General features: G+C 48.8%; 1 protein-coding gene and 1 pseudogene across 1 annotated transcript; both read right to left on the bottom strand.

The window, feature by feature from the left end:
* Positions 1-9,722: 9,722 nt before the first annotated feature.
* Positions 9,723-11,547, bottom strand: LOC123057356 (uncharacterized). The gene is made up of 2 exons (XM_044480374.1): positions 10,346-11,547; positions 9,723-10,112 (listed from the first exon to the last, which is right to left on the bottom strand). The coding sequence occupies exons 1-2, from the start codon at positions 11,534-11,536 to the stop codon at positions 9,723-9,725; spliced, it is 1,581 nt and encodes a 526-aa protein (XP_044336309.1). The 5' UTR covers positions 11,537-11,547.
* Positions 11,548-12,491: 944 nt separating this feature from the next.
* On the bottom strand, positions 12,492-19,522 carry LOC123063679 (uncharacterized; annotated as a pseudogene).
* Between the last annotated feature and the right edge of the window lie 674 nt (positions 19,523-20,196).

The following is a 20,196-nucleotide window of genomic DNA, read 5'->3' as shown; positions in this document are numbered from 1 at the left end:
CGGAAGACAAAGAAGAAGCCGCACTCACAACAGTCACAGGTCATAGGAAATTTGCAGCAGGGATACCATTATCAGCAGCAGCACCAGGTGAATGTTCAGCAGCAGTTTCCGAACCAGTTTGTTATGCCACAACAGTTGCAACCACAACAAGGGCCATATCAGCAATTCGGGACGCAGCAACAGATAACGCAAGTTTCACAGCAGCCGCTAGCACCGCATGGGCACGGCCAAGTTGCTCCCGGTGATGTATCCACGACCATGGCTGAGCAAGGGGGTCCTTCCATAAACAAGGGCAAAGCAAAGAAAGGGGTTCGTTGTTGGAAGAGTGCAGTAGATACACATGCTGCAAAAGATTGCAAGGTTCAACATTACTGTTACATTTGCGGCAAGATTGCTCATCCAACGTTGCAGTGCCATATTCTGAAACTACCTAAACCCAATGCTTTTGTTTCGGGGTTAGGAGCTGAAGAGACATATTTTGCTCAATTGCCTGATTGTGTTGTGAAGGATCATTTGGCACCGGCTCACTCTCCCATTGCTTCTGTCCAGGTTAGCGGTATTATGGTACCTGCTTCTGTTGTTGAGAGCCAGATTGCAAGGAGATGTCCGACACAGACACAATGGAAGTGGGAGGCTATACCACATGGGGAGAATGCATATCTTGTTAGCTTCCCCTCTTTTGAGGATTTGGACAGGGTTGATGGTATTCAAATGAATGTGCCATCGGTTAATGCTCAGATTACTATTTCTGCATGGAAGTCTCAGGAGATCCTGCACAAATTGGAACTCAAGCAACTTTGGCTCCATGTAGAGGGTGTTCCGCACACTGTTCGTCACTTTTGGGGCCTGTGGGCAGTAGGCTCTCTAATGGGAAAAACTATTGACGTTGATCTCATCAGTTTGCGACACGTGGGGTGGTACGCATTTTAGTGGCCATGACAAATACTCAGATTCTGTCGAAGGAGAAAGATGATGTTGGGCCTTTTATTTCCACAGATGTGGTTGTTAAACTCAAAGGTTATGCAATCACTTTCAGAAGGGAACCATCAGACTATGTTCCGGATCCGGACTTTGTTCCGTTTATTTGGAAACGTAAGAGAGATGATGCTGATGATGACAATACTGGAAAGGAGAAGGACGATGAGATGGATACATCAGAGCAGACCCGTTTTTCCTCCAACCCCGCGCCATCCAGTTCTGCCCCTACTAATGATGTTCACATGACACAAGTTAGTGGATATGATCAGGTTGGTGCTCCTTCGTCAGCGGCGCCTGGTACTGAACATGCAATGATAGCGGTTACCCCGTTTAACCCGAACCCACAGACTCCTCGAGGCATTCAGCTACTGGCGGAACTGAGAGCTAATTCTTCTTTACACGGTTGTCTTGAACGATCGCCGGAAATGCAGCAATACGGGGCCCCGTCGAAGTCCGTCCATACGCCGGTGCAGATGAATGATTGGGCACTTGTGCAAAGTAATGACAAAATATTGATGCAATCAGATCAGTCACACATGCATGCACTAGTACGGGATACACAACAGTCCAAACAAATCCAACATGCACCCGCCCATCACATGCATGCACCATACGGAGTGTCAAACCAGCCTGTCGTGCTCCTGGGCAACACTCAGGAAGGCCCTGGCCAGCCGACACTAGCACAGGTGGTCGATGTGTCATGTGGCAATGTTGGACCGGACCTCGAAGGCTGCACCCCCAATCCGACCGCTCCTGTTTACGAGCCGGCGGAACCGGTCGGGGCAGTTTCTCCGCTGACGACGGATGGTGCTACTTCACGGGCTACGACAACATCATCCATCATGTCTCCGGCGCTCGCTGGTGGGGAGGGGGTTTCTACACCACCACCAACCCCTCCGCCGACTGCGCTGGCTGCTCACGGGCTTGAACCAGTTGGACGGCCTTTAGATGTGCAGCCGCGTGCTGCTTCGTCGATGGTCTCGTCGTTCGAGCCGGCGGTGCATACTGTCGGGGAGGGGGTTGCTACTACACCATCATCCCCTCCTTCGGCAGCAGAGCCGGCGCCATGGCCTCCGCTGGCAGTGACACCTACACGCCAAAGTATTCGCCATATGGCTGCTGACGACGGTTCTATGGACACGGATGAAGACTCTTTGGCCAAGGCTATGCGGCGCAAAGCAGCGCAAAACCTCGACAGCCAAGGTATTACGTCATCACCCAAATCCTTTTTAGCTTTTTCCAATGTTGCCATTGCATCTAAGTTGAATAGTGTGGGTGTTAGTCTAGGAAAGAATGAGAAGGATATTTCTATTTCGACTAAAGCTTTAAAACATTTGGAATATGACCGACTAAAAGTCACTCCACGTGTTTCTAGCAAGTCTTGTGTCTCCCATACTGATGAGGAGGAGCTGCATGCCACATCAGATGGTCAGCTACTCTCTCACTTAGTAGGAGCGGTTTCGGACGTGGGCCTAGATGAACCCGGGCTTAGCTCACTAATTGAGCTCACAGCATCCGGGCGTAAATCAAAGACCGCACGTTCGAAAAAAGATAGTAAGTCCCACAAGAGGGCGAAATGTTCTAAATCTCCTATTGTTTCCTCATGAATGGAATGTTTTTAATAGCAGAGGTCTTCGTGACTTGGCTAAACATTTATTCATTGCGGAATGTAATAGGGAATACAATTTAGATTTCTTGGCTATCTCTGAAACAGGGAAACGTGATTTCTCAATAAGTCTACTAAACCGTCTGTCTGGCGGGATAGACTTTACTTGGGTTTCTCGACCGCCTAGAGGTCGTTCTGGGGGCATTTTACTTGGCGTAAATACAGGGACTATGGATGTTTTGGCTAGTTCGGATGGTGAGTTTCACATTAAACTCCATATTCGCAACAAGGCCGACAACTTCACATGGACCCTCGTTGCCGTGTATGGGGCAGCCCAAGACGAGTTCAAGGCTGATTTTCTCCGTGAATTGGTTAATCCGGCAAAAGATAATCCCTACCCCATTCTTATAGGTGGGGATTTTAATTTGCTTTGATTCCCAAATGAGAAAAGCTGCGGTAGGTTTGATAATCATTGGCCTTTCCTTTTCAACGCTGTCATCGACAGTCTAGATCTGCGAGAGGTTTCCATGATTGGAAGACAATTCACTTGGGCGAACAGTCTTCCGGAACCGACATATGAGAAACTAGATCGCGTTTTAATGGATACCGACTGGGAATCTAAATTTCCCATGGTGTCTATTCGTGCTCTACCTCGTATTGAGGCTATATCAGACCACGCACCCATTCTCCTAACTACTGGTTTGCCACGACAACAACATAGACGCAAGTTCAAATTTGAACTTGGGTGGTTGCTTCGGGATGGCTTCCATGATATGGTCAAGGAGGTGTGGGAGAAACCAGTGGCCGGGCATACCCCAATTCACAGATGGAATAACAAAATGCGTGCATTACGCAAATTCCTTGGTGGTTGGGCTAGGCATACGGTGGGTATCCTCAAAAAGGAGAAGCTCCGTCTTTCATCTATCATTGATGAGTAGAAGCTTTGGCAGAGGTTAGACCTTTATCTGAGCATGAGATCGAGATCAAGAGTCATTCGAATGCACAGATAGCTAGCGTGCTGCGTGAAGAGGAACTCAAATGGTACCAGCATTCCAACTCTCAATTTATCCTAAAAGGTGATTCGAATACTAGATATTTCCATGGAGTCGCCAATGGCAGACACCGGAAGAAAATTATTCATTCCCTACAACAGGAAGAGGGCACGATTGAGGGGCATGAGCAACTTAAAACCTACATCACTAATTATTATAAAAATTTGTTCGGAGCCCCAGAGGAAGGAAACTTCTTGATGGATGAGTCCCGAACAGATGACATCCCCCAGGTCTCTGATGAGGAAAATGGACTTCTAACAGCCCCGTACACCGAGGAGGAAGTTAGAAATGCAGTTTTCTTAATGGAGCACAACAAAGCCCCGGGTCCGGATGGTTTTCCCGCTGAGTTCTATCAGAACTTCTGGGAAGTCATCAAACCGGATCTCCTACTTTTGTTTAGTGACCTACATGCTGGCCAACTAGAATTGTTTCGCTTAAACTTCGGTGAGATTATTTTATTACCAAAGGTTAATGAGGCTGAAAGGATACAATAATATAGACCTATTTGCCTCCTTATTGTTAGTTTTAAAATATTTACGAAGGTTGCGACGATCAGGCTAAATAAGGTTGCTGAACACGTGGTTCGTCCTTCACAGACTGCTTTTATGCAAGGGAGACACATCCTAGATGGAGTTGTTATCCTTCATGAAACAATCCATGAATTACATCGAAAAAAGTTGAATGGGGTGGTACTCAAATTAGACTTTGAAAAAGCTTATGACAAAGTCAAATGGCCATTTCTTCAAAGACTCTCAGAATGAAAGGATTTTCTGCAGAGTGGCGCGCTATGATCCATAGCTTCGTTTCTGGAGGTAGTGTTGCCATTAAGGTCAATGATGACATTGGACACTATTTCCAAACGAAAAAGGGGTTGCGACAAGGTGACTCCATATCGCCCATGCTATTCAATATAGTGGCGGATATGCTAGCGGTCATGATTGAGCGTGCCAAGGTTGATGGCCAAATTGATGGGGTAGTAAATCATCTAGTTGATGGTGGTCTCTCTATACTTCAATATGCCGACGATACGATTCTCTTCATGGATCATGACCTCGAGAAAGCGAGAAATCTGAAATTAATTTTATCCGCATTCGAGCAACTCTCAGGTCTTAAGATCAATTTTCACAAAAGTGAATTGTTTTGTTTTGGCGAGGCTCAAGACGACTCCCACCTATACGCCGAACTATTCGGATGCGGGTTGGGCCAGTTTCCGATCACATATTTGGGGATACCGATACATTATCGGCGACTCACAAATGTTGAATGGAAACACGTCGAGGAGAGACTGCAAAAAAGACTTAGCAGTTGGAAAGGTAAACTGCTGTCTCTGGGTGAAAGATTGGTCCTCATAAATTCAGTACTAAGTAACATGGTACTATATATGATTTCCTTCTTCCAATTGCCGAAAGGAGTTTTACATAGATTGAATTATTTCCGATCAAGATTCTTTTGGCAAGGAGATAGCGAGAAAAAGAAATATCGATTGGCTAAATGGAGTGTGGTTTGCCGTCCCAAAGACCAAGGCGGGTTGGGCATTCATGACCTTGAGGTTAAGAATAGGGCCCTCCTCGGCAAATGGTTGTTTAAATTAATGACGGGAGATGGTGTATGGCAAACCCTCCTGAGAAGGAAATATGTGGGTTCCAAAGCGGTATCTCAAATATACTGGAAGCCTGGATTCTCACTTTTGGGCAGGTCTGATGGCTACGAAGAAATATTTCTTCTCCTATGGATCCTTCTCAATTAAGGACGGCTCGGAAATTAGATTCTGGGAGGACAAGTGGCTAGGAAATGCCACACTCCGAGAACAATATCCGGCTCTATACAACATTGTGCGTCATAAGGGTGATACTATCGCCACGGTAATGGAATCATTTCCGCCAAATGTGACGTTCAGAAGAGATTTAATTGGACCCAGACTTCAATCATGGTATATCCTGCTCCAGCGGTTGTCCACGGTGCATTTGTCACATGGGTCTGATGTATTTCGATGGAACCTACATGGGAATGGACAATTCTCAGTGGAGTCTATGTATAGAGCGTTAATCCAGTCTGATGTGCCAGTTGATAATAATAAGAAGATCTGGAAGATGAAGATACCTCTAAAGAATAAAATCTTTGCATGGTATCTTCGTCGCGGAGTCATTCTTACTAAAGATAACCTTATTAAGAGGAATTGGCATGGAAGCCCGCAATGTGTCTTTTGTCACCATGATGAGACAATAAAACATTTATTCTTCCAATGCAAATTGGCTCGTTCTATATGGTCAGTCATCCAGATAGCTTCTGGCTTGTATCCTCCTTGTAGTGTTGCTAATGTATTTGGCAACTGGTTACATGGGATAGATTACAGGTTCAGAACTATTCTTAGGGTGGGAGCGCTTGCCGTTATTTGGTCGCTTTGGCTATGTAGAAATGATAAGGTGTTTAACGATAAAAGTACTTCTCTGATGCAGGTTATCTACAGGTGTACCGGGACTCTTCGTTTATGGTCCTCTCTACAACGTATGGAGAATCAAGGCCTGTTTACGGAGGTGTGTACACGATTGGAGGATACGGTGAGGGATACTTTTACCCAACATGGGTGGCAGCATGATCTTAGGATTGGCCCACCTCCGCTTTAGGCGTTATACATACTCTGTTTCTTTGTATTTCGCCTTCTTAATTTTCGTTTGTGTGAGAGAACTTGTTTGGCTGTGTGCATCATAGTTATGCAGAGGCCGGGTGTAATGCTTAAACTTTTTAAATAATAAAGCACCCCTTTTCGAAAAAATACTAGTACATAATTAAACGCGGCTAGAGAGACCAGGTTTTGCCATGAGATTCAGGCAATGGTTCTATCGGCGGATTGCTCTTGCATTACCTTTAGCTACCTGTGCTCCTGGATTCTGCCGGAACACTACGGGAATCCTTCGGGCGATTCGGATTCCATCTTCAGGCATCAATCTTGTTTTCAATTCCCCTCGCCGTGCATTGGGAAGGATCTGAAGCGGGCGTTCACAAGTACAGCCTCTACTCTGGACTGTTGTTACTCTCCAACCATGAAGCGACGCTGTCAAGAAAAATTTAGGAGGTCTTGCTCCCATCTATTTGGGGATGAATTGCTGCTCTGTTAATCGTTTTGCTTGCCTGCGTGCAGCATTTTCTATGGTGTTTGGTCGAAGATTAGTCTAGTTGAGCACATCTTTGTAGATCTTTTCTTTCGATAAAGGGCGATTTTATTAACTCAAAATGTAGCATCAAATGGATACAAAGCATTATGAGCAACACCCGGTCTCTACATAATTAGGATACACACAGCCAAACACCGAAAGCCCGACAACCATAAAAAAACAAAAACCGACAAATCGGCAATACTAGTCATATAGATCGACACTGTGCCGATGTCGAAAGGTGAGATGGACCGATCCGGGGGTTATGCTGCCACCCATGTTTGGTAAAAAACCCCGTAGCCACCTGCTCCAACCGCGTACACACCGCCTTGAACAGCGGTTGGACCTCCGCTCGTTGTAGCATAGACCACATACGAAGCGAGTCGGTACAATGGAAAATAGCCTGCAAAGGAGAAGCATTTTTGTCATTAAAAACAAAATCATTTCTACATAGCCAAAGCGACCATAGTAAGGCATACGCTCCCATCCTTAATAGTGTTTTGAACCTATTTGAAATACCGTCCAACCAATGACCAAAAATATTGGCAACACTTGTGGATGGATATAAACTTGATGCTATTTGGATGACTGACCAGATAGAACGTGCAAAGTTGCATTGGAAAAAGAGGTGTCTGATTGTCTCATCATGAGTACAAAAAGAACACTTCTTACTCCCTTCCAATTGCGATGTGCGAGGTTGTCTTTGGTTAGAACAACTCCCCTACGAAGATATCACATGAAGAGTTTAACTTTTAGTGGTATCTTCGACCTCCAAATTTTCTTATTATTACTCCTAGTACCTCAGAATGCGTGAGCGCACAATACATAGAGTCTACGGTGATAGACCATGATGTAGTAAGGTTCCAGCGAAACACATCCCGGCCTTCTGTCAGGCTAATTGCATCCAGACGGGACAAAAGATTATGCCATGACATAATTCAGGGGCCAGTCAAATCCCGCCTGAACGAAATATTCGAGGGTGGGGGGGATGAACTGAGCACCTGCGCAATAATATTATTTTTATCGCGAGCAATGTTGTACAAGGCTGGATATTGTTCTTGGAGAGTGGCACCGCGTAGCCAGATGTCTTCCCAAAAACGAATCTCCGACCCGTCCTTTATCGCGAAAGGTACAAAGCGAAAGAGATGTTTCTTTGCCGCCATTAGGCCAGCCCAAAAGTGCGAGTCGCCAGGTTTCCAATATGCATTGAGACACCGCCTTGTGGCCTAGATATTTATTGCGCAGTATGGTTTGCCAAACACCATCCTCAGTAAGAAGTTTGAACAAACATTTACTAAGAAGAGCCTCATTCTTGACCTGCAGGTCATGAATTCCAAGGACACCTTGGTGTTTCGGCCTACAAACCACACTCCACTTGGCTAGTCTGTATTTTTTCTATTCCCCATCTCCTTGCCAAAAGAATCTGGATCTGAAATAGTCCAGTCTTTGCATGACCCCTTTTGGGAGTTGGAAGAAAGAAAACATATAGAGAACCCTATTTGTGAGGATAGAGTTAATCAAAACCAGCCGTCCACCAACAGAGAGTAGCTTGCCTTTCTAGCTGCTCAACCGTTTCTCTAACCACTCCTTTACATGCTTCCACTCCGCAATGGTGAGACGTCAATAATGAATCGGTATTCCCAGATATTTAATAGGGAAATGGCCATGTGCTAAACAAATAGGTCAGCATAATCGGCCGCCGCCTCAACAGCTTCTCCAAAGCAGAAAAGTTCGGTTTTATGGAAGTTAATTTTAAGACCCGACATTTGCTCAAACGTTGAAAGCAAGAGTTTCAGGTTTCGAGCCTGGTCCAGGTCATGTTCTATAAAAAGAACTGTGTCATCGGCATATTGCAGAATAGAGAGGCCACCATCCACAAGGTGTGGCACTACTCCTGCAATCTGTCCGTCCTGCTTGGCGCGCTCAACCAGAATGGCCAACATGTCAGCAACAATGTTAAATAGCATTGAGGACATGGAGTCACCCTGTCGTAGTCCTTTTTTTGTCTGAAAGTAATGGCCTACATCATCTTTGACTTTGATGGCCACGCTACCTCCAGTTACAAAATTGTGGATCCATTGACGCCATTTATCGAAGAAACCTTTCATCCTTAAGGCCTCTTGGAGGAAAGATCATTTAACCTTATCATAGGCTTTTTCAAAGTCAATTTTGAATACTACTCCACTCATGTTTTTTCGGTGCATCTCATGAACGGTCTCATGCAGGATTACTACGCCATGGAGTATATTCCTTCCTTGCATGATCGCCGTTTGAGATGACCGAACAACATGGTCAGCTATCGAGTGTAACCTATTCGTAGCTACTTTGGTGAAAATTTTGAAGCTGACATTAAGTAGGCATATGGGTCTATATTGTTGGGTCCGTTCAGCCTCCTTAATCTTCGGCAACAAAACAATCTTGCCAAAATTCAGCCTGAATAGGTCAAGTCGATTGGCATGAAGACAATTGAACAACTTCAAAAGGTCAGACTTGATGATATCCCAGAAATTCTGATAGAATTCTGCGGGGAAGCCATCTGGTCTTGGAGCTTTGTAGATCCTAGATTTTAGTTTTTTCTGTTTTCAAGTCTCGAAAGACTTGACAGCCTTAGGCTGAGACCTTTGTATCAAGCTGGTTTCGTTTTTCTATGAGAAATGGAGCCGGGGAGGTTGCCTCCCTGTTCATCTAAAAAATGTATCCTCAATCTTAATTAGAATGATATGCCTACTGAAAGTTTTAAATGCTTGACAGAAGTCATGTCAAAAACATTGCTTATTTCCGACATAAAAGGAGTACTACCGAGCTAGGTTGAACTACCACTCCAAAAAATACAGCTGGATCTGCAAGGCACGATGGTCTAGGAGCAGCAACACATACAACATGCGCAATAATTATATATTTGCTTTATAACATGCAAAATGAAAATTCAGATTTCTAGATATATCTACGCTGACGCCGGTGCCGACGCTGTCGTGGCTGCCCTTCCTTCACCAAGCTAACCTCAAGACGGCATCCATCTAAAACCAGTTCACTGAGAGCAGCAAGGGCATCTTTCTCATGGGCATGTGTCATTTGTATAGCTACATTCCCAATGCCCTGTGACGCACCAGTTTTCTTATAGCAGATCACCTCGGCACTGGACACTTTGCCGTGCTGGCTGAAGAAGAGTCGTAGCTGAGTGCTCTTCACTGTGAGAGGCAGTCCGCGCACCAGTAACCTAAAACTTGGCACACGATGTCTCTCGATGTGAAGTGTGTGTGTTGGGCGACTAGAAATTGTTGGAGCTATCTTTGGCTGCTGTTCCAGTGACCACTCGCTGATTTCCTGGCGGTGCAAAATCAACTCTATGTTAGAACATTTACGGCTTTATAAGCTTGATGTGATGATAATTTTTGTTATTGAAAAACGAATTTGAGTAGGCTTATGAAGAGTTTAGGTTAAACTCTTGTACGGTGTATTAGCTTGATGCAAACATTAGATCACTAACTATATAGGATTTTATTATGAGAAAAATAGAACTTGAAAAATTTGAGCTGTTTTTGTTGGTGTATAGGTACCTGAGGAGGATTAATGACGGACGCAGGGTTGAACCATGTGCATATCTTCTCGTCCCAACATCGAGGCAGCCGCTGTACTAGCTCGGTCTTGCCATCAATGAGGTTGCACCTGAACACGCCACGCTTCCCGAATGTAAAGGTTCTATTATTTTGGTAGACAAAGTAGGCACACCCGCCTTGGCCGTTGGGCACCCGCGCCGCCTCCACAACGAAGCTATGGCGCGCACCCAGGAACAACACATGGTCGGCTAGACTATGTCCGTCCCTCCTCAACCATGTCATCTTCTCCGGTGCCTGCAATGTTGACAATGCCGGCTCATGGAGTGCCTGCACTGAAACCGTGACATCTAGAAGGTCTGGCCCCGGCTGATACCTGTAATATTCCCCGGTCTGAATCGACACCCATAGAATTTCGCCACGGGACTTAAAGACGTAGTTGTACGCGTAGGTGGATTCACCGAAAAACGCTTCCAGCAGCAACACCCTCTCGTCCCTGACAAGCACGTCACTTGTGACATCGGTGTTTGGTGTGACGACGTGGCATGTACCAGCCTCCATGATGACCAGGATCTTGCCGCCTTGGTATGCGACACACGTCAAATCATGTTCGGATGACCAGGTGGGGCACTCGAGGGTCCTCTCGACTATCGTCCACTCTGCGTCTCCGGGGCGAAGTAGAGCCACCCTGAAACTGGCCGTGGGCCTAATCCCAACCATGTTGCTGATGTAGGAGATGCTGTAGAGAAGGATTGTGCCGTCGTCGTTGATAATGACGTACGGATTGATCGTCTTCCCCCACAGGCCGAGTTCGCGCGGGAGCGGAGGCAGGTGTGCAGTGGCTCTGGTGAGAGGGTCATGGAGGCTAGGGCGGAGGCTATCAATGGTCAGGCAGCAGAGGGCGGTGCCGCCGGTGCTGATTCCCCACATCCCCCAGGGCTCGGACAGCAGCGGCTGCGAGCGGTAGTTTGACCCGGAGAGGACGCATCTCAACTCGAGGCGCGTCGAGTCTTCCTTCACCGCTGCGAGGAGCCATGGCAGGAATTGGACCGTCGTCGTCGCCGTTGGGTACCACGAGGCACGCCATGATTTGCAAACGGCGTGGAAGTGGACGAAGTTGGTGACATCGCGCAGTCGGCGCGAGATCTCGCTGGCTAGATCCGGCGGTAGGTCAAGCCACCGTCTTCTCTCCATGGCGGCGTGGAAACCAGATCGATGGAGTGCACGTTAGTTGCGGAATCAGCCGGTTTTATATGCCTAAGTTCTTTCGCGTACTGTCACAAAAAAAAAAGCTCTTTCACGTACGTACTCCACCCGGCTCTAGTTGCCACGTAGTACTGTATATATATATACCATCTTTTTTACAGCCTACAACTGACGTACAAATTAACTTTTTTATTGTTGATGATTGTTGGTTTTATGATAGCTAACAAGTCTTGCCGGCTGGTTACATACACATTTTCTTGTGCTAAACATTGTATGAGATATCATAAATTTAAATTATATAGTTAAGTGATTCTTTTTTTTTGAGCATCAATACAGACACAAGCGCTCATATACACGCGCATACACTCACCCCTATGAACGCACACACGCACACCCTACCCCTATGAAGCTATTAGATCAAGGATGACCGTTAGATTAAGATTTGTGGGTCTAATCGTATTGTGTTTATGATCCGTGCGGTGTTATGGGGCTAATTGTGGGATGCACTTAAGAAAGTTCTTGTTTGATTGTTTAATAGTAGTAGAGAAAAAAGATCGTATACTATTAGTTTAGACGAGGAGTACTTGAAAACTCCAAAATGCAACAGGATTGCATTGCAAGATCTCTAGTTTCTGCTCTATGCACAAAACAACAATTTGCGATCTGCAATCCTCTTAATTTCTCAACTGATATATACAAACCATCAAATGGAAGCAAACATCTGCAGCTCTCCGACATCGATTGTCATATTCGGATCACATTGAGAGGTAGGTCACATACCAACAACTTTTTTTTAAAAGGGAACAAGCACCTTTATTTTAGAACGGGATTGCTAAATCCCAGTCGACTGGGACTTAACCAAGTCTCAGTCAATTCTATATTTGTGAGATCATATGTGGAGATCCGTAAAAAAAATATCTTAAATTTTGCCTTTCTTCTTTTTATATGTTTTGTCACTTGACTAAGACTTGGACTGAGATCTAGTCACACCCTTTTTATAAACATATTACAAACACAGATGCTCATATTACAAAACTTACCCTTGTAAACATACACACAGATCCTACACATGTGAGCACTTACAAAATACTGAGCCAGCAAATCTTGAGATTGACAAAGTCACCCACCAACACCCTAAATCAAGGGCAAAGTGTTTTAATGTGAATCATGTTATTACTTCTTGGAGTAGTAACTAGAACCTGATGAATTGGAGCAATGGTGGGCTGGGGTATGAGCCACGTGCACATTTCGTAGTCCCATCCTTGGGGTAGCCACTCGATGAACTCTGTCATGTTGTCGATGAGGTTGTACTTAAACACACCACACCGCTCATGGGGCTGGCGGTGGCCCTGCTCATCGCAGTACAAGAAGTAGACGAATCCGCCGCTCACGCCAAGCCGCGACGCGTCCATGCTGAAACTGTTGGGCCACCCCAGGAAAAACAAGCGATCGTTCAAGCTCTTGCCATCCTTCCTCACCCACTGTAACTTGTTTGACCCCTCGGTAACCTCCTCAAGCACGTGCATGGACATCCACAGTGCGCGAACCAGGCCGCAGACACCCTTTCCATCGTCGTCCTGGTACGGATAGTCCATCTTGATGTGCACAGATGCCCAAAGAAGCTCGCCGCGAGACTCGAGCACATAGCTGTACTCGCAATAATAGCCGTCATGCTTGCGCGGCGTCCAGAGTGGCATGGGGACCAGCAAATCATCCTTGTTCGTTGCTGCTGTGGATGGTTGTTAGACTGTATATACGTAGCCTCTGTATTATAACGTTGTATTGTACCCCTTGGATACCTCTATATAATGAGATAGCCACACCCCGGTTAGGGGTGTCGTGCAGTTCCCAAAAATATCTTGTTCTACATGGTATCAGTTTAGGTCACGATCACGATGTCTTCCGCTGCTCCCGCCGCCGCCGCCGTTCGCGCCGACCTCCGTCGCCGTGGCCGTCGCCGCGCCGGTCCTTGCCCCTTCTTCGCCGTTCCTCGCCTCTGGGCCTCTCGTGGCGGCCTATGGGGCCCCGCCGCCGCCTGGGTCCCCGATCCAATCTCGCCCGCATGGCGAGACCTCGGGTGACCTAGCCCCAGTCGCGGCCGATGCCGCCGCGCCGCCGCTCTACGGCGCCGCCCCGCCGCCGGCCTATGGCGCTACCGCGCCCTCGCCCTACGGCTACTACCCGTATGGCGCGCCTCCGATGGCTCCTGGTGCTCCGCCGCTGCCGCCATCCTCGTGGCCGGCGTTTGGTGCGCCGCCTCTACATCAACCACCGGCGGCGCCACCGAGCCACCCCTATGGATCTTCGCCGTTGCCTCCCCAGCACCCCTACGCAGCCTACCCAGGGCCGCACGGGGCTGCGGCCTCCTACGCAGGAGAGGCGGCTGCCTCGCTACAGCCGTCGTACGGGGCTGCGGCCGCGCCACAGCCGCATCCTCCCGGGGCCGCGGTCGTCCCGCCCTACGGGGCCCACGCTGCTGGTCCTCCCGGGTTTCCCGCACTGTATCCGGTGTCTGCTGCTCATACCGACCCGGTCGCCGCGTCGTCACCGTTCTACTTTTCACATCTGCTACCGGTGAAGCTTGCGCCGGATAATTACTTGTCCTGGCGTGCCCAGGTGTTGCCTCTTCTGCGGAGCCGCTACTTGGAGGGATATGTTGACGGGTCCATACCGTGTCCACCACCCCACCACCCAGCGTACCACACCTGGGTGGCCCAGGATCAGGCCATCCTCTCCGCCATCCAGTCCTCGCTCACCCCGAGCGTCTCGTCGCTGGTCATCTTCGCCGCTACATCCCGGGAGGCGTGGGCGGCGCTTCACACCAGTTTTGCCTCTCAGTCTCAGGCGCGTGCTCACTCTATCCGCACCGAGTTGGGTGAGACGAAGCTTGGTGACCTCAGCATCACCGACTACTTCAACAAGATGCGGGGTCTCGCCGACACATTGGCCTCCATCGGCCAGTCGCTACAGGATCAGGAGTTCACCACCTTCGTACTGAATGGGCTTGATGATGATTATGACAATCTCATTGAGAACGTTCACGGTCGCGATGACCCGCTACCACCTCGTGAGCTCTACGCCCGTCTGCTTGGCCGCGAGCAGCGCATCAAGGCGCGCCGAGCCTCTCCCAGTTTCGCCTCCGCCAATACCGCAACTCGCGGCAAGCCTCAGCGGTCATCTTCGTCCGGAGGCAAACCAGCGCTGCCCTCATCACCAGCTTCGAGGGGCAGCGCTCCGACCATCACAGGTGGTAACCGGCCCGTGGCGTGTTGTTCTTCTTGTGGTGCCCAACAGGCGTGCCAGCTATGTGGCTTGGAGCGCCACATTGCCTCTCGCTGTCATCGTCGCTACAAGCAGGATTTTCTGGGCCTTGGCAACAACGGAAAGGGGAACGACAAGCAGGCCGCCGCTGCTGTGACGAGTCATGATCATGGTCGCACTCCGTCATACTCCGTTGATCCTGCATGGTACATGGACACTGGAGCTACCAACCACCTCACCGGTGAGATGGGTAAGCTCTCTACTCAGGAGCCATATCGCGGTCATGATCAGGTGCACACCGCTAGTGGAGCAGGTATGCGCATCTCTCATGTTGGTCAGGCTTCTCTCCTTGCACACAACTTTCGCACATTGCATCTATCTAATGTCCTTCGTGTTCCTTCTGCTACACGTAGTTTGTTGTCCATTCCTCAACTTACCCGTGATAACAATGTCCTTGCTGAGTTTCACCCCTTTCGTTTCTTTATCAAGGATCGGGACACGAGGGCCGTTCTGCTTAGCGGTCGTCTTCGCCATGGCCTGTATGCACTTGATGCGCCGCGCTCCTCTTCCACGTCGTCCTCTCCTCAGGTGTTCAGTGGTGTTCGTGTGTCGCCTACACACTGGCATGCGCGCCTTGGTCACCCGGCGACTCCCATAGTTCGACATATTTTGCATCGTCATGATCTACCAGTTGTGTCCAATAAAACTGCTGAAACAATTTGTCATGCCTGTCAGCAGGGCAAGAGTCATCAGCTTGCGTTTTCAGAGTCTAGTCGTGTTGTGAAACATCCTCTTGAGCTTGTGTTTTCTGATGTATGGGGTCATGCCCAGACATCCGTTAGTGGTCACAATTATTATGTCAGTTTCATTGATGCTTACAGCCGTTTCACTTGGTTATATCTTATTAAGCGAAAGTCTGATGTGTTTGATGTCTTCATTCAGTTTCAAGCACACGTTGAGCGCCTTCTTAAGCACAAAATCATCCATGTCCAATCCGACTGGGGGGGGTGAATACCACAACCTCAACTCGTTTTTTAATAAGCTTGGGATCTCGCACCGCGTGTCATGCCCTCACACACATCAGCAGAATGGTGCTGCTGAGCGTAAGCATCGTCATCTTGTTGAAACTGGCTTAACCTTGCTAGCTCATGCCTCCGTCCCGTTTCGGTTCTGGAGTGATGCTTTCTCTACAGCTTGTTTTCTTATAAACAGGCTACCCTCGAGGCTTCTGAAAATGCAAACTCCGCTTGAGCTCTTGCTTAATGAGACTCCGGACTACACTTTCTTCAAGGTGTTTGGGTGTGCCTGCTGGCCTCATCTCCGTCCATACAACAAGTGCAAGCTAGAGTTCAGGTCTAAGAAGTGTGTCTTTCTTGGGTACAGTTCTCTTCACAAAGGGTACAAGTGCTTACATGTTCCTACCAACCGCGTCTACATCTCTCGTGACGTTGTGTTTGATGAAAATGTGTTTCCCTTTCGTGCACTTCCGACTGACCTCACCACTTCCACTTCCACACCACCAATGCCTGTGTCTACACCTACGCCTGATCAGTTTGTGGATGTTGCATATGCCCCTGCGTTGCTTCCTAATCATGCTGCAGGTATTGGACGCGGTGCTCGGCTCGAGCTCCTTGATGAACAGGTCGCTGATGATTCTTCTGGTCGGGACGTGCATGTGCCATGCATAACGGGTGGCACCCGCCAACCCGCTCTCCGGTCGCCCGAGGCGGTCAGCCCGCCTGGCTCACCCACGCCAGCGCCAGTGGCGGGTGCCTCGCCCGCCTCGTCCGACTCGCAGGACCCGGCCACCCCAGTAGCCGCCTCGCCCGGCTCGCAGGCTTCGCTAGTGGCCACCTCGCCCGACCCGCGAGCCTCGTCCACACCAGCGGGACCCTCGCTCGGCTCGCCTGGCTCAGCCTTGCGTGGCTCGCCTGGGCCACTGGCGGGGGCGTCCCCTGGGCCGGCCGGTGCTGTCGCTAGCCCAGCGGCCTCGTCGCCTGCCTCGGCCACCGGGGAGCCTGACTCGCCGGACTCGGCTTCGGCCTCGTCCACGACCTCTGCTGATTCTGCTCCAGCTCCGGCTCCGGCAGATTCTGCCGTCACACTTCGACCGCGCACACGGAGCCAGTCTGGTGTGTTTCGCCCGAAAGAGCGGACAGATGGCACGGTTGCGTGGCTTGCTGCGTGCATGGCTCATACTGCTGGCGACCCTAATGCAGAGCCTCGTCACTTTCAGGCTGCGTTGAGTATTCCTCATTGGCGTGCTGCAATGGAACAAGAGTTTTATGCCCTCCAACAGAATGATACTTGGCGTCTTGTTCCTCCAAAGTCTGGTGTCAACATCATTGATTCCAAGTGGGTTTTCAAGGTCAAGCGCCATGCTGATGGTTCCATTGAGCGTTACAAGGCACGGTTAGTCGCCAAGGGCTTCAAACAGAGGTATGGTCTTGATTATGAAGACACGTTCAGTCCAGTTATCAAGCCTACTACCATTCGGTTACTACTGTCTCTTGCGATTACTCGTGGATGGTTCCTTCGTCAGCTTGATGTACAGAATGCCTTTCTCCATGGCATTCTGGAGGAGGAGGTTTATATGCGTCAGCCGCCTGGTTTTGTTGATCCGACACGACCTCATCATCTCTGTCATCTGGTCAAGGCGCTGTATGGACTGAAACAGGCTCCTCGTGCATGGCATGCTCGCCTTGGATCCGTTCTTCGGGCTCTTGGGTTTACTCCATCCACTGCTGATACATCACTGTTCCTCCTCCAGCGCCCTGAGGTTACGATGTATATCCTGGTTTATGTTGATGATATCATCCTTGTCAGTTCTTCGGCTGCTGCAGCTGATCGCCTTGTGGTTGCTCTTCGTGATGATTTTGCTGTCAAGGATTTGGGTGCTCTTCACTTTTTCCTTGGTCTTGAGGTTTCACGGTCCTCTGCAGGTTTGACTCTCACTCAGAAGAAGTACTCCTTGGACTTGTTGCGTCGTGCTGGAATGCTCAAATGCAAACCTGTTTTCACTCCGATGTCTGCTACTGATCGGTTGTCTGCTCTTGATGGTGACTCTCTCTCGGCTGATGATGCTACTGAGTATCGCAGTATTGTTGGTGGTCTGCAATATCTCACTATCACCAGGCCTGATATCTCCTATGCAGTTAACCGTGTCTGTCAGTTTTTGCATGCACCCAGGACGTCTCACTGGTCAGCCGTCAAGCGTATTTTGCGCTATGTCAGTAGTACTGCTGCCTATGGTCTGCATCTTCAGCCTGCACCGTCATATGAGCTCTCGGCCTTCTCTGATGCCGACTGGGCTGGTTGTCCGGATGACAGGCGATCCACGGGGGGTTATGCGGTATTTCTGGGTCCTAACTTGATCGCCTGGAATGCTCGCAAGCAAGCAACTGTGTCTCGCAGCAGTACTGAGGCTGAATACAAAGCCGTTGCTGATGCAACTGCTGAGATCATATGGGTACAGTCTCTGTTGAGAGAGTTGCGTGTTCCTCAAGCTCGTCCTCCAGTTCTGTGGTGTGACAACATTGGTGCTACATATCTTTCTTCTAATCCAGTGTTTCATGCGAGGACAAAACACATTGAGGTGGATTATCACTTTGTTCGGGAACGTGTTGCACAGAAGCTACTCTGTATGAAGTTCATCTCATCAAAGGATCAACTTGCTGACATCTTCACGAAGCCTCTACCACAACCACAGTTTGTAGGCTGTAGGCGCAACCTTAACTTGCTTTGTACTTCAGGACATAGTTAAGATTGAGGGAGGGTGTTAGACTGTATATACGTAGCCTCTGTATTGTAACGTTGTGTTGTACCCCTTGGGTACCTCTATATAATGAGATAGCCACACCCCGGTTAGGGGTGTCGTGCAGTTCCCAAAAATATCTTGTTCTACAATGGTGTCATCACCACGAGCCAGAGGTTGCCATACATTGTCACAATGATCTTGCCGGCATGATACATGGCATAAAACTCGCCATAGCAGGGTGTTTCCAGTGTCCTCTGGACAAACGTCCACTCGTCGTTGCCGGGATGCAGGAGCGATGCGCTGAACTCGGTCGTGTAGAGGTCGCTACTGTTGCATTTGCTGTATTTGCTGTATAGAAGTAGGGTACCGTCATTGTGGATGATGCCACTAGGGTTCTTCCCAAACCGGTCGATGTGTGGGGAGAGAGGCGGGTTAGCGAAGGCCCCTCCGGCGACAGGTTCGTGAAGAGTCGGGCTCAAGGGAGAATCGGTGAAATATCGGATGTTGGTGTTGTCCGCGCTTGTCACCCCGTTCATCATGGTGGCAGATATTGGCGGCGGAAAGCGGTAGCTTCGGCCGGAGAAGACGCATCTAAGCTTGAGAGGGTCATCACCAGGCTTGCTGGGCGCGAGAAGCCATGGCAGGAACTGATAATCTGTCGTTGTCGCCGTTGTCGGATCGTGTGAGCCGCGCCATGGCTTGCAGACCGCGTGGAAGCGGACGAAGTCGGCCGGGTCGTGCAGGCGGCAAGAGATCTCGCGGAGCAATTCTGGCGGGAGGCCCATTGGCGACGACGTCCCGTGCATGACGGCAGGTTCGTCTCGTTGAGAGAGATTAACCACGCGAAGTGCACGATGAAGGTGGAGTACTTTCCGTACGTGCACGACGAAGCAAGAGATGGTGGGACTGGGATACGTACGTAGACACCACGGCGACACGCTTGATTACTCGATTGATTGATCTCGCTGGATTTATTACGAAGGCGGGCAAATACAAAACCTAGACGGTGCTGAATTTGTCTACTACTCGGATAGGACACAATACTGCTGGAACCGAGCACAAGACGTGCTTAATTCTAGGGAAGCATATAAGTCGGCCAGCCAAACTGGTGTCGGTCGTCTGTGTTAGAGATATATTTAAGATACATATATTTAATGAAAAACGCTTGGCTTCAAGCAGCGGATCACACCCGAGCGTCCGCCGGCTTGTTCGTTCGACGTGTGTCCTATCCGAGCGGTTCCTTCTTTTCCTTTTCATTCTGCCAACGTGGCCGCTGCTCGCAACTCACTGTCTGTTACAATAGTTTCTGCAGCAAGGTCTATGTTGCAAAAAATATGACAAGACCCGTGTTGTAAAAATAAACTGTAAAATTAAATTACAGAAAAAATAAATTACAATGAGACATCTGTTGTAAAAAATATAAATTGCAACAAGACCCGTGTTGCAAAAATAAACTGTAATAAAAACTATGTTGCAAAAATAAAATCTACAACTTGATATATGTTGCAAAAATTTGTGCAACAGGACCCGTGTTGTGGAAATTTTCTGCAACACGACCTGTGTTGCATGGATAGAAAGTTCGCTCGATCGCTCAATCCACCTCATCGAATGGCTCGCGTAGCAGCACTCA

This window comes from Triticum aestivum, chromosome 3A, assembly GCF_018294505.1.
Source record: "Triticum aestivum cultivar Chinese Spring chromosome 3A, IWGSC CS RefSeq v2.1, whole genome shotgun sequence".
NCBI lineage: Eukaryota > Viridiplantae > Streptophyta > Magnoliopsida > Poales > Poaceae > Triticum > Triticum aestivum.
This window is presented reverse-complemented; position numbering and strand designations above follow the sequence as displayed.

Coding starts and splice junctions, on each gene's coding strand:
- LOC123057356 (XM_044480374.1), bottom strand. CDS start 11,536: ATGGAGAGAAGACGGTGGCTTGACCTACCGCCGGATCTAGCCAGCGAG. Junction 10,113..10,345: donor CCGTCATTAATCCTCCTCAG/GTACCTATACAC, acceptor TTGCACCGCCAG/GAAATCAGCGAGTGGTCACT.